The sequence below is a fragment of the Phoenix dactylifera genome, unplaced genomic scaffold, assembly GCF_009389715.1.
Source record: "Phoenix dactylifera cultivar Barhee BC4 unplaced genomic scaffold, palm_55x_up_171113_PBpolish2nd_filt_p 001070F, whole genome shotgun sequence".
In the NCBI taxonomy this organism is placed as follows: domain Eukaryota; kingdom Viridiplantae; phylum Streptophyta; class Magnoliopsida; order Arecales; family Arecaceae; genus Phoenix; species Phoenix dactylifera.
Window position 1 is genome coordinate 48,844 of NW_024068418.1, and position 25,892 is coordinate 74,735.

The following is a 25,892-nucleotide window of genomic DNA, read 5'->3' on the forward strand; positions in this document are numbered from 1 at the left end:
GTTTTGATTTTTAGAGATTTCCTAACTATTAAGATTCTTTAAGAAGCCATTGATATTTAAATAAAATTTGGAGATACAAGTTCTATTTTCTGGAATGTTGAGATTAGCCAGAAACAGGAGCGTGGCTATAAAATCCTCTCCCTGTTAATATATTGATAGAGAGAGATGCGGAGCTTTATTTTACCATCATTAGCAACTTCAGTTATTGAATGTAACAAGTCAGGTCATACTACCATGGAGTGGCCTACAATTAGCTCTAACATAAGATTAGAGAAGAAAATGCAAGCAGGTTGACCTGATCTCAGTTGTTACTTTTTTAGCTTATATTATAGGCTCAACATATAACACTATTATTAGCTTGGCCTCAAAACTCATAGGAGGAACATCCTTTCACCGGTTGACGTGATAATGATCCCAATTTGTGAAGCAAGCTTAGGAGAGTTGGTTGCATGCTGCTTCCATATTTCGAACCCATAATACTCAAATCATAATGGAGCAACTTTATTATTGGAGCAATGCCTGACTGTAAATGGTGCTTAATATATAACATGAAATGAATGCAACTTTTTGCAATTATCAGTCACCGCACAGAAGTCGTTATGCTTATTTCTTATAATTGATAACAGATTCCCAAAACACATACAAACAAGAACTACTGATTAAAGATGGGTCAAAAACCTGTGGAGAGGTACATGTATTCAAGCATATCACAGAGTTAAAGGCCCTGAAAACAATGACAGAAGGAAAAGAGTTCTTCCTCATCTAACTCTAGGCTTAACCATTGAAGTTGAGCCGACTGAATCCCACCAACCTATGATGAAGATGATTGCTGCTTTCAGCATCAATTGAATGCATGGTTGGTGAATCACCACTAAAAATGCCTTCAAAGGGAAGATTTTTACTCAGCTCCTGTTTGAAGCAAAAAAAAGAAATTCAATCAACACCATGTTAAATTTATATTACGCATGATTGCCTAAACATAGATAATAGGGCTCAATGCTCTGGAACCGAAGCTCATGTCAAAGGCTCAGTTGAATTTAATTTGTTTAACACACCAGGGGCAGCCGAATGCAAACATGTTGCAGAAGATACTTATTAATGCCCCAAACAAAATATTTTTAACCAACCAGGACTTGGCCCAAGTGGTTGATATCCCCCCTCTGTCAGACAAGGTTACATGCTCGAACCATATTGAGATGCTTCAAGATATTCACGAATCTATTCGGTTGGGTGGAGTTATTTAAGGGCCTTCTGCCCAGTGTAGGGCCTTTGTATTTAAAATCAGGCTTTATTCATTGAAAAAATAAATAAAAGATAAAATTAGGGACGGCAAGATGATGTCGAGAAGAAAGATGGAGTAGAGTTACTAACTGCAATTGATGCATTTTCTGAATCCAGCTTCTTGCAGTCTTTGTCAAGTAGTTCAAGCTCATGTCTATGTGCACTGTTCTCGCGGTTCAGCACATCCACCCTCCTTGCCAAATCCTGGCATTCTTGCTGGTGAAACATACTCAAATACATACAATCAAGTTTCAAATTTTACCATAGGTCCCATAGAAAGAACTGCTAAGCTAGATACAAAACTAAACATATGAATCAAAGGGAACCAAGCACCATCATTAACGTTGATTCAACAGTTAATGCAAACACATTTACTTATGGCACCAAGAAAATGAAAATAAAGCCTGGTGGTTTGGTGGTTGCATCCTTCCTCAACATGGGAGAAGGTTCTGGGTTTGAGTCCCGGTGGTGGTGGTCACACGCGCGCACACACAGAGAGCAATAGAGAGAGAGAGAGAGAGAGAACATGAAAATAACAGCCATGATAGGAGGTTCTGGGTTTGAGTCTTGGTGGTGGGGTCACACACAGATACACGTGAGCACACACACGCACAGAGAGAGACACAGAGCATGAAAATAACAGAGCAGTGTCCCTGTAAATGGACTCAAGACATGGAGTCAGGAAAAACAGTGAATATGATAATACAAGAGAACCAACTATAATATTAGTTAATCAGAAAGAAACGAAAACATCTCACAAGTACAACTTTAGTGCAACTTATTGGAGAAGATACCTCAAGAAAAAAATAAGCAGCATCAAGTAGCAATTAAAACGAATGTCACGTGATAACATTGAAATACCACTTCAGCTTTATGCCAAAATGAGGAGTTATGGCTTCTGCAGCCAGGGGAGGGAGGGAGGGAGAACAGGCAGGTGATAACTAATGCTTGGCCACCCATAGAACCAGGTCCTACCTATGATCAACTATAACTGTATTCCTCCCATGAAATAACTTCTCCTGATAGATTACATTCATGACTTCCAAGTGTCAATTACTCATTTTACCCTCATCCTTTTGAGAAAGATTGATCTAGCAATTCCATAATTGCAATCAATGTTTGCTACAGGCAGTCTGCTGGGAACCTAGGCAACTGCCTGGGCAGTTGACATGTCTCCCGAATCCTAGATGACCCTTGCCTAGCCTTCATACACTCAAATACATTAAAAATATATATATCACATGCATATGGAAATATATGTATCCATATGCAGTTGCATATGTATGAATGAACACACATCATAAATGTACGTACATAAATACATAATACGTGTATGTATATGTCTGTACAAGTATGTATTTGTGCATGAAATATGTGTTTATATAGCATAATAAATTTATAAATTTAAGGTATTCTCTTGTGGTTTCTTTTTATACGTGACATGTGGATGCTAAGAAGGGAGTTCGATAGATCAAATTGGACCCCCAGAGTAAATAAGATTGTATTAAACAGTAATAAAGTGTTAAACAAGTGGGTTTTTCATTCAAATCCTTAATCCCAAGATCCAGCTACCATTGAAGAAGATTGGCAAACTCGATCACTTGAGCCGAGGAATCAATGACATATGTTACTACTAATATCTTTTTTTTTATATAGTTTAGTAAAGATTTCACAAAATGCAATGTACCATTAAACTGTTGTATATTATGTACATCGACTGCATGTGAAAATATGATAACACTAAGAGGATGAACTATGATCATTTAATGACTTTGTACTAAGTCTGTTGCCTAGGTACCTGGACAACCACCAATCCGATAACTGATAAGCTACAATACCATCAAAAGTGGTTGCTATTGCTATTCCTCAACTATGACTACAAGGAACAATCAGGGGGCGAAAATGTGAAATTAGAGTACAAGTAGCAAATGATGAGTCGCGGGACCAATTTTGTTTTCCAGTCAAAAAGTAATGCAGCTAGTTATGTGTGGGTCAAACATACTTTAGTCATAATCCCCACTGACCATCCCACCATCATAGAACTCGAGGACAAGAAAATGTTAAGAGAGTCTTGACAGCTTAAAATGTTATGGCCGCAATCTTCCCAAATTTGGTCATCAATCTCATTTAAACAAAATAACTTCTTATGTCTAAAGTTAAGCGCCACAACATTTGGATAGAATTTCTAAGGAAGAACTCAACCAACAATACTTTGTCAAGAAATAAAACAACTCAACAAAGTCTATAAAGCCGAATAAAAACAGATGGAATATGGCATAGACCTAGTCCTATTTTGGGTTGAGTTGCACATTATTCAAGCTGGTCTCTTTATCCTTTTGATAATCACATTATTCATGTTGTTGGACTTGCTCATCCTAATACTAAATAAATCCCCAATATTTCCAACCTTCTACACTTCTGGCCCAATGATACCCCTATCCTTAAAACATCCCTATTCATAGAAGGGTCATGAAAACAACTGCCCGGAAGGCATTCAATCCACCTCCCACTTATCACTTATCCAACTATCAATTTAAATCCCACTAGAAATGCTCAGCACAACTAAGCAAAATTTAGTAGGATCAAAATTTCAAGTTTTTCCTACTTTACCCTTGACAAATCTTTCTCCGCATCTCACTTCTCACCCAAGTAATTCCATCCCAAACACCACCAAAGCCTACAGGCTCCACCTCCAAGAATAACACCCTCACTCAAACTCTTTCTTGCTGACACCACCACATCAACATTATGGGACGGGAATTGATTCATGAGCAGTAATATACAAATAAATTCAATTAATGATCCAATTTAGGATTAAAACAGTCATGGTTTAGCATGCTAGCACCTACTGGCCTAGTAGAAAGCCGGGTGGATTTAGTGTGGTAATGCCATGTGCAGAGAGATACAAATGTAGAGAGAGAAAGAGGGGGAGAGAGAGAGAGAGAAAATTGTGGAGTGTTAATCTTTATTGGGAAAGAGATAGGCTTAGGTTGCTATGCATCAAGAGTAGGGACGCGTAGAGTAGGAGAAAATAAAATTTTGATCCTGTGAAATTTGTTTAGTTATGCTACGCACTTTTAGTAGGATTTTAACCGAATTTGGATAAAATGATAGGAGGGTGGTGGATTAAACAACATCCCTGCAGCAATTGTTAGCATGACCTCTTCTTAAAATGCCAAACATCTTATAACATCAATGCACACGTTCCTATCCTTAAAATACCCCTATTTCTTTGAACTTTAAACTGACTGCTCTAAGTCCAGCACTATACTTCCTTATGCAAGATCTCAACTTCACAAAGTCTTATCCCTTATTATTTCTACACTAATCATTATGGACTCCATAAAGTCTAGCTCTATCCTTCATTATTCAAGTTCCCAATTTCACAAGGTCTTATCCCTTTCTTAATTTTTATTGTCTTAACTTTTTGTATAATATTACTAGATACTATTCTATATCTATATCGAGATATCATAACAATAATGTTTTAAAGTAATTTTAGTTGCTTTTTTTATAGAGCTCCATGGAAGAACAATTTTTTTGTTGGACAAGTGAATATTTTTAGAAGTCCTTTGCTACATCAAAAAATGGAAGTTAGAGCCCTAGGTTCATTTAAGGTAAGTTGGGAATCTCTACAAAAATAGAGATCTATGCATTTCTTTCTTCTGCATGAATGTCAAATACATAGATTAATTAATCATCAAACAAGGTTCTTAAAAATATAAAACAGAGAGCCAAGTATACTAAAGAATAAGTACTCCTCATATAACTAGGATTTAGAGTCGTAAACTCCAATGACATGACAATTACTGGCTTCCAATTCTTCGAAGAGCCGCATGGATTTCTGCTAAGTGTTCGATGCCTCCCTTCTTCAGTTACAAGCGCCTTAACCATTGCTCTCATATGAGCTCCTTCCTTCAATTTTTTGTGCCCCTTCCTTATCTTTGCTTTACATCACAGAGCTTTTGAAACTGGGGAAGATTTGATAAGTTTTTCAACAGTTTCTTTTTTAGATTACAATGAATGATTGTTAGTCACCAAAATAAAAATTCCTTTTATTTCTTTATTTCATATATTTTCTCTATTTTGGTATTGCTCGTTCATGAACCACTAGTTTTCTTAATTACACATGCATAAGAATGTGCAATATAACTAATGATATTTAAGTTGCTCATTTCGCTCTATTATGGCAAATGCACCATAATTTGGTAAATCTTCTAGTTAAGAAATGAGGTAGAGAAAAGGATGAATAAATGATTAGATCATTGTTCTGATACAACTATCATGGTCTGAATAAGCTCCTTTTAATATCCTAACCACATGCAAAAGAAGACTAAAATGGATGAAAAGAAAGTTTGGATTCTAATGTTCAAATAGTGTTTAACTTGAAAATTTCTATACACCATCCAAGGTATTAAACATCTTGTTTTTGCATTAGATGACACAAGCTTCAACTCCATGCAACCATCAAATCTATAGCATCCCTATTCTTTGGCAGCAAATTACAAATAAGACCTCTTGTTTACCAAGGAACCACATTGGTTCTCCAAAAGATATTCAAAAACGGAACAAGTATAAGAACTCGACCATCAAATGGTTAATAAATACAATTTGATTTATGTTCAACTTCATTAGCTTAGATGAAGCTCCTAAGCTATTCCAGTGGGATACTCAAAAATCAGCAAGTCCAAGCTAAATTAAAATATTATTGACAAGCATTTGTAAAACTTAATTTAAGAGCTATCTACTAGGGAATTTCCTTAAACAATGGCATAATTTCTTCCTGGAAATTAAAAGAATAATATAGTAAACTGAAAATAAAATTTAAACCTAAATGATATATTTTATAAAACAAGTCCTCAAATCATGGTTTTCAATACCAAACCAAACCGGTTTGTACCAAGCATCCCAGCTTGTATTAGTAGAGAATTGGTACAAAGTATGCCCCCATACCAAGTGTCAATACCAAGAACTGGACCATATTGACAATGTACTAGTTGAATATTGGTACAGGTACGACCGTACGAAACCTCGTACCAAAAACCTTGCTTTAGATTGCCAAGTCAGCTTAAAACTAAGGACTCACATTTGTTTAGACAAAAGGGAGAGAAAGCAAACCAAGGGTTTCCCCTAGTCCAGGCATTTCTATGGTCAACAGCCTCTAACCACCATCTCTCTCTCTCTACATGGCCACACACTCTAAAACCTTCTCCCTCCAACATACCTCTGCCAAAAGCAAAGTTAGTGTTTTTTGTCAAAGAGAGAACATGGGTGTGGGATAGAGGATGTTGGACTCGAGAAATACCTAGATAACTAGTTTATGTATATAACATATCATTGCCAATTTACAAAAAAAAAAAACACAACTATCCCTCAATTTCTAATGCATTAATTTTCTTACATACATCCGTACACCAATGCATGATTGTATGTGCATTTGCAAGACTTAAACCTAGTGATGTTTCCTTCATTTATGCCTACATAATTATAAGACTTGAACTGCAACAACTTATACCCGGTAGTGATGTTTGCTTCATTTTTGCCAATTTGATTGTATCTCCCCTACTTTGTCCTCTTTATGCTAGTCAGGGGATGGTTGTGGATGACTTTATTTGTTTGGAACTACACTTTGAGTTCCATATAATGTTTCCTTAATAGCCTATGTTTGCGCTATCTTGTCTATCAGAAGCTAGCCCCTTCTGTATTTTGCTCTCATTGTTTTCTGATAAAAATATAAAACTTAATTTGGTTATAAGATTCATAAAGTGGAAATGGAAAGAAAAGCAAACTAAAGGTAATCAAAATATATTAATATGTCCAATGTACCATCCACATGACTACAATATCAAAATGTAGAATGCAGAAATCAAAGCAAAACTATACAGGTAAAAGCTATCCGTTCAAATAGGAAGAATTAAAGATTAATAAAGAACTAGTAGAGAGCATGTATTGGTCAAGTAGAGTCGAGGTAATAATCATTAAAATCCACCATCAAAGATGAGGCAAGTGAATAAAAGAATATTCACTGGACAACTCAAACTATTATATCATACACTGAACTTGAGATTGTTGAGCTCAACGCAATAAGATTTTCTCTAGATTCCTTGTAAGAGATAGGATGCAGTGAAAAGAGATGCAATATATGGGGTTGATGGAAGGACCTGAGTAGAGGTTTCAGAAAACCCAATCTCTCTTCCTTTTCCTTTTTTTCAGCTTTTGCCATTAACATTATGCTAAACGAGCGGATGGGCTGCCGTGATTAGTTTCCTAGTAGAATGGAGTCTTTGGTGTTTAAGCTAGCATAGCAATCTACAGTCTTGTTTTATAAATATATATCTTTTAATTTTAATTTTAAATTAAAGTTTGAAATATCTTCTTTAAAAAAAATCCCTATCATTTACAAACCCAATTATGACTAATGGCTTGCAAGTGACTTTGAGGAACTTTTATCATAATGGCTTTACACTCTATGAAATATTAGTTTTAGACTTATAAGCAGGATTAACCTAGCCAATTATTTCAGAAAGAAAAAAAAAAAATCTACATCACCATAAACCAACCTGAGTGGGATAAGCTGGCTGTACTATTTTGAGGTTGGGCTGAGGAGTTTACTCTTACCTTTTAATAGATTCTAACTTAACCAAGGCTCCCTAGTTGTAGAAGACTGGAAATCTAGAATGACATGATGGAGCATTTAATGCTAAAAAGACTTTAGTCAAGAAAATCTAGAATACGATTACATACTGCATCAGTTACAAGAATTTTTCATGTAGATTCTTTTCTTCTCTCAGATTGATTTCAACAAACCACGCTAGGAATAGAAGCCACAAATGAAGATAAATAAATGGTTTTATATAGACAATTTTTTCAATGAAAATGGTTGAAGAAATGATGGAATAAATTAAGTTGGAGAAAAAAAAAATCAAAATAAGAGGACTGTGAGAACTCTAATCACAAGTGAAAAGGCTTCTTTAAGAACACTCTTGATTTGTAAAGGTTCTTGCACTCAATTATAGAATGGATGTAAAATACTGATTGTTCAGTTCATAATTGTTTTGATATATATCAACTACAAGAGAAACCAATCATCAGTCCTTTTTTCTAACTTCTATAAACTCAACGGTGAGAGAAAGTTACATTGGAAGGACTAATGACCAAGACATGCATTCAAACACAAAAAGAGTGCCTTTTAAATAATACCAAATACTTTACTATGCTATATATTATTCCTTATGGCCTTAGTTTATAATTTATTTTGTCTATCATCTTCAAAGTGCTCACATTCATTACGTTCCAACTTGGATTCTGGCCTACCGAAAGACTACTTTTTGAATACTACCAAATACTTTTATTATATTACATATTATTCTTTATGACCTCAGCTTGTAATATTATTTTGTCTAACATCTCAGTTGGATTAATTATATGCCAACTTGGATTCTCTCTTGTGTTCTCCAGTAATTTTCTGTTATTATGTGCCATTACAAAACATCTTTTACTGCATGCATCTGCTTCACTAGGATTTCAGTTTTTTATTCCCAATATCCAGAGTTCTCTTCAAATTTCCTTTGCCACTTTCTTGTTCTTACAAAGTGATAAACCTCTGCTTCTAATGCGCTTTGTTTGCAAGAGTTGTTCAAGCTTCCCATGGAAATCACATCCTCAATCTCCAGTTGAGCATTATATTCTAGTTTGTAATTAGGATTAGACTTTGTTACTTTACGCTTCAAGATGAAATGCTTTTATCTAGCATTATTAGTCAAGAACATTTTAGGGAGAAACTTCTACACACACTTCTTTCATTTCTTTTTCTAAAGCATGCAAATGTTTTTTTTTCTATATATTGGTATTTAAATTTGTAAATATTTGAAGTGAGTTGCTGCCTTTTTGACAAACCTCAACATCCAAGCTGTCTTTTCTAGTCATCTGTCCAAATAAGATTCTTGAATTCTTTCAAGAACCCCACTATGGCCATGGGTCACAAGTTGGTTTTGCTGAAATTTCATCCTCATGATTGATTATGCTCACTCAATATTTCTATTCAAGTTTGAATGGCCGAACTAAAATAAGAAAGCCAAGATACAAATATATTGACACAATGATAAAAGGCCAAATACAAAAAATGGGCAATAATCTATAGTTAGGGAATGACTAGCTCCTAAAAGATAATGTACTTGCAGCAAGTATGTCTTAGCATTATCAAAAACTTTGCTTTCCAACACAAGTATCTCTTGGGTATAATTGCTGGCCTTTCCTATTTAAAGCTAGCGCTTTGTCATAACTCCAAAGTGGTCCTAAAATAGCAAGAATGATGGTTGGATTTCCTTGTTTCAATAAAAAGCAAGTCATGCATAAAATAAAGTGAAACAAGTACTTGTGATGATAATATAAGGAAAAATAATCCACATCAGAAATAAGAGAGTTTTGGAGAAGTCTACTCACGTATAAAAGGGGCTCAATCTAGGCCTATTGGCCTACAATTTTGCAAAATCACTTTATACACACTTATGTTGCATTTCTCCTAATCAAAATTATTCTATTACTCTCTTTATATAATCATTTGATCATGTAAAATGCTTCCAGAAATCATTTTATTAGATGGATCAGATACATCATCTTCATCGACGGCTTCCATCATCAATAGCAGTAACAAAGCCAATGTTTGAAAGTCAAGTCATTTCATTAGTACATCAATGCATTTTAATTTGGCTTGCTTAGCACAATTTGGTCAACCCAACTTAATGGGCAATTATAAAGTATACTTTTTAGATGAGAATTAAAATTTCTAAAAAGCAGCTTATGAGACATCGGGATTAGTTGAAATCATGAAGAGTACTTTAAACATTATCTCAGCACAAGCTTGAAAGAAAGAAACTCTCGAATCAACTACTGCCAAATGACTGGCAATTCACTCCAATTATTCTACAACCAAAAACCCAAATATTGAAAATAGAAAATTTAAAGGAAAATAGCATTTGTCTTTATTGCAATTATTCAGAGTAAAAACCTGAATATCAAAAATAGTAAATTTAAAGAAATAATTTAAGGCAAAAAAGCATTTGTCTCAATTGGCAGAGTATCCTTCAAAAATGTTCTCAATGAATACTGTCAAGAAAGAGGGAGAAAAGTGGGCTTGTTGCATGCAAACTACAAAGCAAACAAAATATGATCCTGACCAGGAACCAAAAATTATGCAAATGAAGACTGAGAACATTAGGTTCATTGGAAGCTAAAAGAACACTAAGAAACTGAACAAAAGCAGTAGTTTATCACTTCATGAAGGCGAGCAAACATGAGAAGAAAACTTAGGAAGATAATGTAGCTCTATTGAAGCAATTTATCTAAAAGAAGAATTATGTTCTACCAACAAGAAGAAGAAGGAGAAGAATTGGTTGTGGTGTATAACAGCCAAAAGTTTAAACTAAAGTTGTTTAAATGTCTTTCAGCATTTCAAAAGTACAGGTGTTTTTTTTCACATGCTAGCGTTTATTGGGCATGATGCACTAGAATTTGCAATATAACCTTTTATCTGATGAGGATTAAAAATTAGACCCAGAACAATCAGGGCATTTCTTGGGTTTCCACATTGTATATATATAATGTCATAGTTCCATAAACTAAGTTAAACAAAACAAACATGCATGTACTTTATACAAGGAAGAAAAAAAGAAAGACAAGAGGCAAGAAAGCCTCTTTGATTGGCATTTGGCTAGAAGCATGATGGAAGAGTTAATCTCTCCATCATCATTCCCTAGAAATGTCGTGCTTTCAAAAAGATGACACAAAACATTAAATTCAATAGTCATAGAACATGTTAGGCACTCCAGTAGGTGCTGCACTCATGTCCTCAATTTATCCAATTCCACATAACATTATTCATGTTCTTGAATTGGTGCTTCCTCTGCTTTGGTCCACATCTACAATGGTTGGCCATCACCCAAGCTCTGATAGCAAAGTTGATGATATTGGAAAAAAGAGTGAGAACAAGTGAAGATCACTGCAAATAGGATGCTCACACCCTTCTGGAACAAACGATAAAGGATTGGAGTTATTTACCAAAAGCAGCTGTGGTACGGGGGTGCAAGTATGGCGAAGGGGCTCCTGTGATTTTTTTTTTTTGCAAAAAAAAAAAAAGAAATGCTTAGGAAGCAGGTGCAAGTATGAGTTTCCAAGATGATTAGAAAGCGGATATGCCACCTTAATAGAAGATTCCTTCTAGTAAGGATTGGAGCAAGATTGATGTTTGATGAGCTCCATTTAAAGTGACTGTATGAAAACTTTCACACAACATTGGAATCCCTTCTCATGGATGGCTCATCCTTTGTGCATGCATAGGTTGGAACATCTCTCCATTCTCTACGTGCAACTTAAAAAGTAAACTCAAGGACATGTAAAAGGGCTTCAAGAATGGGCTCCTTTGTCAGCTCATAGGAATAGGCTTTATTGTGAGTCTAGTTTGATATGCCTATTAAGTAGGGAAAAGGGCTTATGGGCCAATTTTCAGTCCTGATACGTAGCTCATTAGCTACCTTGGGTGTCAAACTCCCTTTATAGGTGAGAATTCATTCTCCAATTCATGCTTCTCTATAACGAGAGAGATCTGCTCCATCATAAGTGGCCAAGACATCACAATAGGAAGCATAGTTTTGTTGATTCTCTATAATAAGCTTAGGAACTTTGAAAAGCCGATCCAGCCTCTATTTGAGCTTGTTCTTTGCCGAGGTGAATATACACTAAATCACCTTCCTTATGATATCAAAAATCTATAGGGATGTGTCTCTTCACCTCACATCTCACAGATTACTGTCATCCAAATAACAAGAAACCATAAACAACTTCCTTTTTCTGAATACCAAAAATATACTAAATAAAGATGGGACAAGAAAGAAGCACAAGAAAGTAAACTATGGATGATCCTGTAAATAACCTCTAGGTATGAAATTCTATCAACATCTTCTAATGGTCATTAATTGGATGACCATTACGCTCGATTAATGCTTACACAAAAAATGACAAACTTTATGTCCTGCTTCAATATTAGTTTGTTTCTAAGGTCATTTCCTTGAAATTGGAAGCACACTTCAGTCTCTTCTCATGACTTTCACTCAACTCTTTTGTCTCCCCATCAAAATTTATAAAATCCAATCTCTCAGTCATCTCGGAAGTGAGCAATACTAAGATAAACTGAATATCAGTTTATGTTGGTTGAGATAGGAAGATATTAAAGTAGAACCCAAGAGATGCTCAAGTAATCTCCTTTGCAATCTTATACCCAAGTTATTCTGAGAAAATATGGAAAAGAGCCCCTTGTATCCATCAAGGTGTCACCTCCCACAACCAAGGACTCTATGATCTACTCATGCTATTTGAAGATCTGTCCTCAATCTAAACCATTTAATATTTAGGACAGCAATTACCATATTTATATAATGTTTCCATTCTTTAATTCTCAGCTTCATCATTGTATTACTTGTGATCTGCATAACCAACAAAATTTGAATCATAATTCATCATACATATGTATGATATATCTAATATTATAAACTAGGTAAAGCCACTATATTTCTATCCTTGCTGCAAGAGCATTCTCTGCATCCACTGCATATTTCTAGACTTCCACAATAACTAAACTCTTAGTATGTTCCCCACTCAACATATTGTTTGAGATCGTCTTAAAATCCCATTATCCTTCAAACACCATCATCCTTACCAGAAACCAATAATCAGTAGTCTCTCACATATTTCTTTGCTCTTTTTCAAATATCTTGCTCAACAACTTTGTTTTCACTATTATCAAATGATACATACATCACCAAAAAGGTCAAAACAACTTTGATAATATAAAAACACCAACTTTAATAATATAGAAACACTCAAATAACCTGTTTCTTTGAAATTTGGTTAGAAAAGCACAAATAAGATGTTCCAAAAACAGATACAAAGGAGTATACCTGCTTCTGAAGTCTTTACCTCCTTGTTGACTCCCTATTCGACTGCTTCGTTCTTTGCCTCTTAAGTTCACTCTCTTCCTGTCAAGATAAGAAACAAGTAACTCATAAAACTGAAAGTTAAAAAGAGGTGGCATATTGGGCACTATCCTTTAAACTCGGAACGAAAAGAATATTTTGCTAGAGTTTTGAGTTCAAATGATTTGACAGACTTCTAACCCTTCTTATCATCATCCAGCTCTGTTCAGGCACAAGCCCTTTCTGTCCAGCCATCATATACGAAGATGCTACGGCTTGAATAGTGGTAGGCCATGGTAATACTGCCCTCCCTTTATCTGAAACTGGGACTTTTGTAGCAGGCCTCCTACCACTTTGAGATGATTCAGCAGTAGCATTGTTGTATCGAGTAGAACCAGTATGCTGGATACTTCCTCCTAAGCAAGCCCAAATAAAACTTTATCTGATCTAGAATAACATAATCAAGTAAGGCATGCTATCTAATCATTGATCTCATGCTTTAATAAAAAAAAAGGCATTGATCTAATGGTGGAAATTAAAGCTAATAGTCCATAGGATTTATAGGTTACATGGCTTGGTATCGACTAACATGAGCTTCATCAATTGGATATGGATGATTTATGTCTCAAATTGAGACAATTCCGAGTCCCAAAACTCCACCACATTCTCAAAACACTAAGCAATTAGTTTAGATCCAACTAATATGAGCCTAAAATTCCAGGTAGAGATTATAGCATTCAGAACCAATCCAAAACCCCACTTAATCATGATTCAGTGGGCTGAGGCTAGGTCCAAAACTTACAGTCAAAAACTATTTAGGGCACCTGACCCATTACACTTATAATTTGCCACTATCCAGGTTATTATTGATGGTGATAAGAAAGAGATTGTTGCTCCCTCTTCTCAATGGGTGAGGAATAGTGATCTAAATTGAGAATTGATATTGTTATTTTATGAGCAACAACATTTACAACGCTTTGGAACAAAAAGTACATAAGTTTTGTTGGTTTCCTACCTATGCATCAAGTGGACATGATGTCAAGAAGGCCAATTTTAAAAATAAAACATATGGTATGACATATATATTGCAACACCCATCACCAATGACAACCTAAACATCTGACATAAACACAAGAACTAAATGTCAATTAGTTCAGATACAAGATCTCTTAAATTTTTCAGAATTTTTTAGGCATTTTGATACTAAAGACAATGATCAAGAATGATGATCTTTAATTAAATAGACTGTCATTCATTTTGTATATATATTTTTTGGTTCTTGTCCTATGAATAGCATCCTAACTTTTTATGATAAGGTCGATATAGTATAGATAAAATTTGATTTGTAATAAATTAAAGATATTAGATAATACTAGCTAGCAAGTGGCTGGTTATTAGAGAATCTCCATGGTACAAAAAATGAAATTCAAAAAGAATATATACCATCTCGAACTATCTTGTTAATATTTTTCTTACGAATAGCAAAATACTTCTGAATTTGAAAAAGAAATTATAGTATGAGAAAATATATTGCCACAACATAGATATTCCGGGGCCTTGACGAATGGCCTCCCTTCCGAGTCAGATTTTTTCCGGAATTTTTTCTTAATGAGAAATCATCTTGACTCAACCTTTTTACTTATACACCAATAAATTCTTAGCCAGAAAGAATAACAAAAAAAAAAGAAAAATAACATGAATCCAGAGTGAATTGGATGCGGCATGTACATAGTTCTAAGCACTTCAATAGCACTACATGTATCATCAAGTAATAATACATCAGTCCTTAACTCCTACTGCAACACATGGCCATTAAGTACCTACAGGTCAGTGCTTGACGAACCCTGGCTTTCCATGTCACCGCTGCTCAATGTTCATTTCATGCCATCAGCACATTTAAATACCGAAACCAAAACAAGGAGGATTTCTAATCCAAAAGAACTCTGATGGGGGAAAAAGTGGACCACCCCACAAGATACAATTAAAGCACCTGAATCCGACGGCAGGCATAATCCCAATAAGGATGGCCTCGGCAAGTACAACATCAACAAGCACGGCCTCAACAAACATGACCTCGGCAGGCACGATATCAACAAGTACGACCTCGGCAGGCACGGCCTCGGCAGGCATGGCCTCGGCAGGAACGACCTCAGCACGCATGATCTCGGCTGAGCAAAGCCCTATCGACCTCGAGCCGACCCCGACTCCATCAATAGTCAAGCCGGTCCGCCTAAGGAAAAGACCGTCAAATCCTCCATATCCGGGATCAAATCCCGCAATCTCCGCCTCAACGGCTATCAATATTTGAATTCACGCAATCTCAACTGATCGCCAGCTAGCCTGAAATCTCGGACCGTTTAAGATAACTCATTTAAACCAAGATTTGCGCAATCATGCTCGATTGCGTGTAACCGCTACACCCCCTCCTATAAAAAGAGGGAAGCTCTAGAGGGAGGATCTTCTTCCCTAGCCAAAAAATATCTCTCCATTATCTCCATTATCCCCAAAGTCCCTCTCTGACTTAAGCATCGGAGGGCCTTCGCCGAAACCCCCGGCCAAAGCTTCTTGCAGGTCCGCCGGAGACATTCGTCCGCCACCGTGCCGGTAGCAGAAGCACCTCCTCCTCGGCTCGCGGTCACCCCCGGGTCTATTTTTCAGCAACAGTTGGCGCTAGAGGAAAAATCCGCGTCGTGATCATGAGACTAAGGAGCAGAGGAGCTTCTAATGCCTCCCGGCATCGTGCACCAAGCCCTGGGCGCTCAGTCTAGAATCCACCGCCAAGGCGTCCGGCAGATCAAGTTTCGCAAATCCAACCTAAACAGTTCAATGTGCTGGTGTAGTAAGTCCAAGCACTAGCCACTGCAGTTCAAAGTCTGCAACAAGTGGGGGCCCCACTTGTGCCGCCTCCACGAGTCCACATCCGATCGGCACTCCCTTCAGATGGGCCTGTCTTCCTAGGTCGTGATCCCCATGGTTCCTTAAGGATCAATAATGGGAAAAGGCGCCGTCACCAGGGTTCTCCCCGGGCGTCCCCCCAGGGGGAGCCACCAAAGAGTTGCCAGGATAGGAGGCCACAGCCTTCTGAAGCTGGATCGACCCTGGGTCATTCAGTACCAGGACGGACCACCACGGCGACTTTCCAAGGCGGAGAACTCGACAAGAAGGTCGAAGAGCTCAAGCGGCAAATCGAGGTACTCCGACATCAAAGAGTAAGGCGTGAGAAAGACCCTGATTTTACCACCAAGTCGCCTTTCTCCTGCCTCATCGAGGACGAGCCAATCCCACCGAGATTCAAGATGCCCCAGATAGAACCATACAATAGGACAACCAATCCACTGGATCATCTGAAGAGTTATAGAGCCTTCATGGCACTGCAAGGATCCTTGAAGGCCCTACTATGCAAGGCCTTCTCCGCAACCCTCTAAGGAACTGCCCGGCTTTGGTTCTCCGGGCTAAAGCCAAGCACCGTGTCCTCTTTTGAGCAGCTCGGCAGGCAGTCTGCGGCCAATTTTGCCGCCAGCCGGCGCCAGCGGCGAACATCAGATTCTCTTCTCAACATCAAGCAAAAGGAAGGAGAATCCTTGAAAGACTACATCGACTGCTTCACCGCCACTACTTGGGAGGTCCGCGAGCTCGATCAATCAATCGCCATGTCGGCATTAAAGACGGGAGCTCGGTCTTACAAGTTTCTCTTCTCCATTGAGAAGAATTTTTCTGCCGACTTCACGGAAATGCTGGTCCGAGCTCGAATGTATGTAAAAGCTGAAGAGACCATGGCGGCGAGACGCTGTCGAACGACCCTCGAAGGGGCAGAAGAGGCGTCGCGAAGAGCGCGGCCGCCCAAGGAGCCGATCACCTCACCGCGAGAAGAACTTGCCTCGATTGAGGAGCCCGCCTCGCCTGAGGCCGCGGTCCCGACCGAGATCACCGCCTCAGCAGAGAACACCACCAGGGAGGTACGGAAACTATACTCCTCTCACTACTACTCGGTCCCAGATTTCATCTGGAAGTCAATAATTTGCAGGTTTGGGCTTCCCCCTGTCCTTATATCCGACAACGGCCGACAATTCGACAATGCCCACTTTAGAAAATTTTGCTCCGAGCTCGGCATCGACCATCATTTCACCTCGGTCGCTCATCCCCAGACTAATGGAGAAACGGATGTGACAAATCGAACAATCCTTCAAGGGCTTAAAGCCAGACAATGGGTCAAAGACCTCTACCACATTCTCTGGGCCTATAGAACCATATTCTGAAACCCTACCGGCGAAACTCCATTCAACCTAGCCTATGGAACGGAAGCAGTCATCTCTTTGGAGATAGGGCTTCCATCACCAAGGGTGGAGAGCTACGATGCAGCTTCAAATTCACCGCGACTCAGAAACAATCTAGACCTCTTCGAAGAAATAAGGGAAGTCGCTCGAATCCACATGGCGAGATATCAACAGAAAGCGGCACAATATTACAATTCTAGGGTGAAAGTCAAGCTCTTCAAAGCAGGTGATCTCGTCCTGAGGAAAGCCGAAGCCTCTCGACCTACAGAGCAAAGGAAGCTTGCCCCAAATTGAGAAAGACCATATCGAGTTGCTCGGGTCCAACGGCCCAGAGCATACAAGTTGGAATCCCTCGATGGAACACTCATTCCCTGAAGTTGGCACTTCGAGAACCTCTGGATGTATTATCAATGAAGCCCTTTTAAGGGTCTCCAATGTTTGAAAATCTAACCAATAAGGCATTTTTCAAAGATTTCTCCTAACTATTCGAAATTTCTTCTAATGATGATCTGCTTGTGAACCCCAGGAGGTCCTCAAAATGTCTCGGGCACTACCTAATGACGTCCCGACCAAGCTCGGGATGCCCTGCTGCGTCGACCGCGAGCCAAGTCCCCCTCGACCTCGGGTACAATCTAATGACGTTCCGACCAAGCTCGGGACGCCCCGCTGCGTTGACCGCGAGCCAAGTCTCCCTCGACCTCGGGTACTACCTAATGACGTTCCGACCAAGCTCGGAACGTCCCGCTGCGTCGACCGCGAGCCAAGTCTTCCTCGACCTCGGGTACTACCTAATGATGCTCCGACTAAGCTCAGGACGCCCTGCTACATCGACCGCGAGCCAAGTCTCCCTCGACCTCGGGTCTACCTAATGATGCCCCGACCAAGCTCGAGATGCCCCGCTGCGTCGACCGCGAGTCAAGTCTCCCTCGATCTCGGATACAACCTAATGACGTCCCGACCAAGCTCGGGACGTCCCGCTGCATCGACTGCGAACTAAGTCTCCCTCGCCCTCGGGTACTACCTAATGACGCCCCGACTAAGCTTGGGACGCCCCACTGCGTTGACTGCGAGCTAAGTCTCCCTCGACCTCAGGTACTACTGAATGAAGATCCGACTACAGTTCGGGATGCCTAAGGCAGATACTATGGGTCGAAGGGCACTCAAGTTCCAACAGCCGAATAGTAGCCCGGCCTCGACCCACACTACAACTAGATCCGAGCCTGAAGACTTAGTGAAATTCTTCAAAAAAAAAACACCGGAATCACATTCGAAAACGAACGACGCGCGAAGTCCTGCCCAAACAATCGAAGACAAAGGATTCGTCGAAAACACAAGAGACAAGTTCAAAAATACAAGAGAATTGAAGAAAATATGTTATTTATTGATGAAGAGCCCTGAGGCCTAATAATAAGGACACTGACTCTGAAGTCGGCCCGCTTAGCCGAACAATAGATCTAGCGGCCGACCTCACTTACAAACAACAACAAAAGAAAAAAGAGAGAAAGCAGCAAAACTTAAGACCGCCCCTGAAGTGGAGGCCCTGGCGCCTGTCACGCCCCGAGCCCAGAGCGCGGCAGACGCTGCACGCCCGCACGGCGGGGCGCACAGGCGTGCAAGGCAGCAGATCATATCGGAGCAAATACAGATGTTCAAAACTTATTTAAGGATTAATCACAGATGCTTAAAATTGACATAAATAATTAAAGTCATTCAAAAGCAGTCTTACAAAATTCCAAAATAACATTTGCTAACATAATTCAAATGTCCAAACTAATCTAACTAAAATGCCAATAACTGAAGAAAACATCGGAAAATCTAACGCACTTCCCAATCCCGTGCGATCAATCCTCTGGATCTGAAAAACAGAGAAAATAAAATAATGAGCTACACTAGCCCAGTAAGCAACAAAATACCCCAAAGTGGGGTCAGAGCATATCAGATCAAAATATAGGATAATGTCTGGAATAAATCATAAATAACATCGTTTTACTGTTTTCAAAACTTATTATCATTTTTCCAAAAACTCTGATACCAGAATCTCAACATAATAGGCTACGGCCACGTAACCCAGTGGCATGGGTTGCACAAGATGCCAAACACCACTATTATTAAGCACCGGTGGTACGGTGTCCAAATACCACTATTCTAATCACCGGTGGTACGATGTCGAAACCGGTTCCTCATATATTACAAGTCGACAGGTCCAACGTATAATCCCCATTGGCGGGGCCAGAACAGAACAGAATAGGTCATAGCCATGCTGAGAATGCATATATACAAAAATAGATTTCATAAATTGTCTAATCATATTTTACGGATTTCAGAGCATTTAACATAATTTTCAATAAAATTCAACAAGCCTGACCCATTTTACAGAATACAAAATATATATCAAAATTTAATCAATTTATGAAATAATTTAAAAATTACACTTGAAGTATTAAGTTACTTACCTCTTCTTGCTTAACTCCTACTTCAGGCAGGCGGATCATGTTCACCTGTTTAAATTTAATTAATTCCTTTGTTAATTTCGGAGCAAAGCAGAACTAAAAATAATACTATTGGACCCCCAACAGGGCCCCCAAGGTTGGCCTCTAATTGGTTTATTTATGCCATAAAAATTCATTTCAGGGGCCAATACCTAATTATATAGTACTATTTCGTATAAAGCTTGAGTAAAGGGACCAAACAAATATAGTTGGGGACCTTTATGTAATAAATCTTTCCTATAGGGATCAAATACAAATTACAGAAGACCCTTTTGTTAAATAATATACTGCCAAGGGCTTAACTGCAAAATTCCATTTATTGGCCAAACGGGTTCGGATTTCAGGTGTCGGGTTTCGAGTTTCGAGTTTTGGGTCGGGTTTCGGATTTTCGGGTTTCGGATTTCGGATTTCGGATTTCGAGTTTTTTTTAACCGGGCCCAAGTTGGGCCCACGGTGAACAGGGCCCAAGTCGGGCCCACGGTGAACAGGGCCCATGCTTGGCCCTGTTCGGCCCGTAGGGGCCTTCTTCCTCCCCAAACCCCCACGGATAGGGAAGGAAGAGGAGGAAGAAGGGAAATGGGGGGGGAGGAAGGGGGGCCGGCATGATGGCCAGCCTGGGTGGCCGAAGGCCATCCCTCGATCGACGGCAAAGTGTCGTGGTGGCTCGGCCATGAGAAGGAAACGAGGGCATGCTTAGTTCGGTATAGAATAAAGAAAAATAGAGGGACAAGGACGAGAACTCACTGGCGAGTGGAGGAGAGGCAGATCCCGGCCACTGCTGTCCGATCTGGCGGTCAGGCGGCGGTGGCGCTCGGAACCGAGGGGATGGATCTTGGAACAGGGGATGCGGAAGAAACCAAAGAAAACTCCAAAGAAAGAAGAAGGCCCGGGTGGAGGAGCTTGATTGCGGTCACCGGAGGAGGAGAAGATGGAAGAAGGTGGGGAAGAAGGAGAAGCAGGGAATAGAGGGGGGGAGGAGAGAAGATGCTCGGTGGAGGATCCAAGGGAGGAGAAAAGGGGGTTTTATAACCCCATTTCAACGGCTCTCCGCCGCGAAAATCGCGGCAGTGGGACGAAATCAACGGCCGCTCATGCGGCCGTAGGGTGCCCATGGAACGACCGCGGGGCTGCCGCATAATGCCCGCGGCTCCCGCCCTCGCTACGCCCGAAGAAGCCGGAGGGGATCGTGTCTACGATCCCCTGCTCTGGCCCCTTCCGAAAGGGCCCCAGCCGACTTCAGCCCCGTATCTCACAGCGCCGACCTCGTCGTCTGCTAGAGGAGCCTCGGGAGCCGCTTCGGGGGCATACTCTGGTGCCACCTCAGGTAAAACCTCGTCGGCAGCCTCTGGAGCCATCTCGGCTTCGACCTCAAGAGCCGCCTCGATCTCGGCCCTGACAACTATAGGGGCGGGGCTATCAAGAGTGTTTTCATAATCAACAGCCTCGTCGGCGTCGCCTACAGCGGCCCCAAAAAGACGAGACCGAAGATTGCTAAAGTCAAGCTTGGGGCAAAGCCTTCGCACCTAGGCCCGGAAGTCCTCGGAGTTGCGGATAAGCCCATCAACCGCCTCTTCCTCGAGCTCCTCTCGGTACTTGGCCAACTCGCGGGAAATTTGCACCGCGTTCCGAGCTTCCTCCACTGCCTTCTTCTCTCGAGCCTCGAGCTGCTCGATCTTTAGACGAAGGATCCCCACCTCGTATTTTGCCCAGCGAGCTCAGACTGGGCGTCAGCCAGGCGCGCCTCGGCAGCACGGAGAGTCGACTTGGTGAGGGCGTGTGAGGCTTCCTCCTCAAGGCGCTCGGCCTTGAGTTTGAGCTCGGATTCGAGGGCCTCCGCCCTTGTGCTAGATTCCTTCCACCTGGCCTCATCCTCGGTGAGCTTCTTCTCTGCGACCTCCTGCCCTCTCTGGCTCCTCCAGAACTGGCTCTGGTAGTCAGCCATCGCGCAGACTAACACGTCAATTTCATGGAGGTGCTGAAACGAGGAGTAGTAAAAGTTAGCTGAGATTAGAAACTTGGAAGGATATGAAAGTGAAAGCATGAGAAAAGCTTACTCGGATGGCAGAGCAGTAGGCCTGACCAACAAATTTGCTGACCCCACCGGCTTTGAGCTCGGCTCGATCAGCTGGAAGCAGCGCGCAGCGGATGACCTCGCGGGCAACTTCGGTGTTATGGAGTGCTAAGTCGTCCTCACAGATCGACCACTCGGGGGCAGTAGGGCCTCCTCTCAGGGCGATCTTCAACCCTTGAAGAGCTCGGAAGGTCGGATCTCGAAGAGCTCGGCAAAGGAGCGTGGGAAGAGCTCGGGACCCCGAGGCCGCTACCCGACTCGGGTCCCGAGCACCGTAGACGAATGATTTTGCGGACTGTAAAAGGGTCTGCGGACAGGAAAGCGCAGGCCGATGGTTCCTCTACGGCCTCGGAGGGGGTTGCGTGCTTGGCAGGAGTTACGCGCTCGGCAGAAGGAGCCTCTTCCAATCTAGGCTCCCCTACTTTCTTCCGGTTGCTCTTCCGAATGAGCTGGGGGCCTCAGCCTCAAGATCTTCAACCTCCACCGGAGCAGAGGTCGAGGCCAGCCTAAGCCTCCCCTTAGGCATGGGGCGAGCTCCGCCTGCCTCGGCTGCCCTCTTATGGTACCTGGCGAGAAGGGCCTCGTTGCTGGACACCATCCTTGTGATCTCTGAAAAATAAAAAAATTTCAAGTCTCAGACTAGCTCCAAAAAGAGAAAAAAGTATAGAAAAGCAGAAGAAAAACAAAGGACGACAAAATGAAGGGAGGAGCAGTACAACCGCCGTTACCCTCAGGGCGTGCCGACGTTCACCAAGGTCACCTCGCTCAGAAGGTCGTTCAGAAGGATGTCCCCCTCCAAAGTGCGAAGAGCATCAAGGATTTCCTGCTCATTCGCGGTGAGTTCGGGGGTCTTGTTATTGGCCTTGAGTCGTGACAGGTCCCATGATGGATCAAACCCCACGAATGCTCGGAGGAAAGAAAGAAAAATTTTTCCTTCCACCCACGAATGAAGGAAGGAGCATCTCGGAAGAATGGCCGACCTCCCCGAAGGGCAAAGTACAACCATTCTCCATCCGCGGGGTTCGATTTCAGCATGAAATACCCACGGAAGATATTTACCGAGGTCGGTATTCTATTAGCCAGGCAGAGGGACAGGAAGTCGATAATCGTCCTCCATGAGTTTGGAGCGAGCTGCGCCAGGACAAGACAATACATCATCAGCAGCTCGTTCACAAACTCGTGCAGGGGGCATCTCAGACTGGCCCGAAGTGTCTCCCAGTACACTCCAATCTGACCTAGGGGGTCTCATGACCCGATCCTCCGGCCCCGCGAGCTCGAAAGTGAACCCGTGCAGAAAGGAGAACTGGGTCCAAATCATGCCCAGTTCTTCCTCAGTCAGGTTCGATCCGACTCCATCCGGGCCATGGCCCACCTCTAGCTCGACCTCCTTCCTACCGGAAGGAGCCCTAGCAGAAGATGAAGCGTCGCCCGACATTTGTCCCACTCACGAATTCAACAAAAAAAAAGAGGAAGGAGGATGAAAAAGAAAAAGCAAGCCTCCGAGCAGGCGTGAGTGGGAGACCTACCATGGTCCTTGCCGAAAGCACTGACAGCTAGAAATGGGAAGCCAAGAAGAACCTCCAGAAAATACTCAGAGGCACCTTCGGGGAAGATTGGACCACAGTCGGAGGAAAGTAAATGGAGAAAAAAGAAGGTAAAGGCTATGGCGGTCAAATAAAGATCCTTAAGGCTAAACTGGGATTTATATAGACCATCCTAATAGATCGGATCGATAAGAGCAAGTCGCGCCTTCCGTCCAAATCATGCCATGTGCCAGCCTCGGAGATCGGCCCAGCGTATCAACCTGGATCGCCGCTTTAATGGCGGAATGGGAGCAGCCGTCTCTTCGAATACTGGAGTCCCATTATGAAGTCGTAGCATAAATCACCTCAAAAAACAAAAAGCCACCTCGCACCTTCATTAAAAATATTCAAAAGCGCCTTTTCCCCTCCTTTCAAAGCGACAAAATGATTGGAAGCCGCCTAACCTCATCAGCATGGTAGAATTAGCTACTTCCTTCGCCCGAGCTAGAAAATGGCTCGAACCGGAAGTCGGGGGTAGTGATAGGGAAAAAATTGGACCACCCCACAAGATACAATTAAAGCACCTGAATCCAACGGCAGGCGTAATACCAATAAGGATGGCCTCGGCAAGCACGACATCAACAAGCACGACCTCAACAAACATGACCTCGGCAGGCATGACCTCGGCAGGAACGACATCAACAAGCACGACCTCAGCAAACACGACCCTAGCAGGAACGACCTCGACAGGAACAACCTCGGCACGTATGATCTCGGCTGAGCAAAGCCCTATCGACCTCGAGCCGACCCCGACTCCATCAATAGTCAAGCCGGTCTGCCTAAGGAAAGGACCGTCAAATCCTCCATATCCGGGATCAAATTCCGCAATCTCCGCCTCAACGGCTGTCAATATTTGAATTCACGCAATCTCAACCGATCACCAACTAGCGCGAAATCTCGGATCGTTTAAGGTAACTCATTTAAACCAAGATTTGCGCAATCACGTCCGATTGCGTGTAACCGCTACCACCCCTCCTATAAAAAAGGGGGCAAAGCTCTAGAGGAGAATCTTCTCCCGTGGCCAAAAAATATCTCTCCATTATCTCCATTATCTTCAAAGCCCCTCTCTGACTTAAGCATCGGAGGGCCTTCGCCGGAACCCCCAGCTAAAGACGTTTTGTAGGTCAGCCGTCTGCTACCGTGCCAGTAGCAGAAGCACCTCCTCCTCGGCTCGTGGTCACCCCCGGGTCTATGTTCCAGCAACAAACTCTACTAAGGCAATCAAAAAAAAAAAAAAAAAAGATTCGTATGTCAAAGAGATCAATAGGAAAACAACGCAACCCCATTGAAGCATCATCCTCATTAGGAGAACCTGAAGTTGCCTTTCTCCCATCTCCCCCATTCCAGGATTCTTCTTTAGACTTCTCCGCCAGCCTCCTCCATGCTTCCGCTGCTATGTAGACCTATCCCTAACCACGCTATGAATCAAGGTATGTCTTTCAAGAAACGGAGAAAAGGAGGAAGAACGGAACAATTACTGTGGCTATGGCGGGATGAACACATATTCCGCCATGAGGACCCATTGGACAAGCAATCGGGGTTCCATACGGCGGCATCGGATACTAATAAGGAAACAAGCATCGGAAACCAGGAAAAAAATGGAGAGAGAGTTCTCATCTTTGCGAGTAAGAGGAGAGGGAAAGGTGGTTGGTCACCGACCTGGCTTCCCCAGGGGTAAGGGGAGGAGACGGCGGACGGAGGGCGCAATGCCAGCAGTGCGGCGGAGAAGGTGGCCGCTCCACCGCCGCCGCCAGTGGTGCCGCGGATGTTGGAGGGCTTGGCGTGCTGTTCTTCGATTCCCATGCGGTGAGCTTAGCGGCGCGGCGTCAGGGTTCTGTGAAAGGGGTACGGATCGACGGCTGACAGGGCTCGGGTTTTGAGATCGATGGCAGAGGCCGCGGGGTCTCGCGCCTCGCCCGGCTCTCCGCCTCCCTGTCCCGCGGAGTAGCTACGTGCCCACCCTTAGCGTAGCACCTCTATGGACTACCTCCAAGTTCGGCGACGAAACTTTGTCGGTTTGTGATCGTATATTGCACTACGGTCATAGCGTATCATATTTTTTGCATTGGAGATATTGCCATTTCATGTATAGCAGGGCCATCGTAAAATAAACAATTGACGATGATGACGGAACACATGGATCTGAATGCATGATCATTACAGACAGTCATCATGGCGGAACCCGACCTTGCCACGTTCGTTCTCTGTGCGTAGGAGGATCGGAACCC

The 25,892-nt window shown here is 42.0% G+C and overlaps 1 protein-coding gene across 4 annotated transcripts; it reads right to left on the reverse strand.

Annotated features, from left to right (window-relative positions):
- Nucleotides 1–579: 579 nt before the first annotated feature.
- On the reverse strand, nt 580–25,663 carry LOC120107902. Of its 4 annotated transcripts, none has more exons than XR_005509511.1 (5): nt 25,324–25,663; nt 13,442–13,663; nt 13,233–13,310; nt 1,372–1,497; nt 580–909 (listed from the first exon to the last, which is right to left on the reverse strand). XR_005509511.1 is itself a non-coding variant. In XM_039121423.1 (3 exons), exons 1-3 carry the CDS (start codon nt 25,465–25,467, stop codon nt 775–777), a joined length of 405 nt encoding a protein of 134 aa, XP_038977351.1. In that variant the 5' UTR covers nt 25,468–25,639; the 3' UTR covers nt 580–774. The 4 variants fall into 4 exon arrangements, 1 of the variants encoding a protein (XP_038977351.1); XR_005509510.1 differs by having other exon boundaries at nt 13,449–13,663; nt 25,324–25,658; XR_005509512.1 differs by lacking the exon at nt 13,442–13,663 and having other exon boundaries at nt 25,324–25,645.
- Nucleotides 25,664–25,892: the final 229 nt, after the last annotated feature.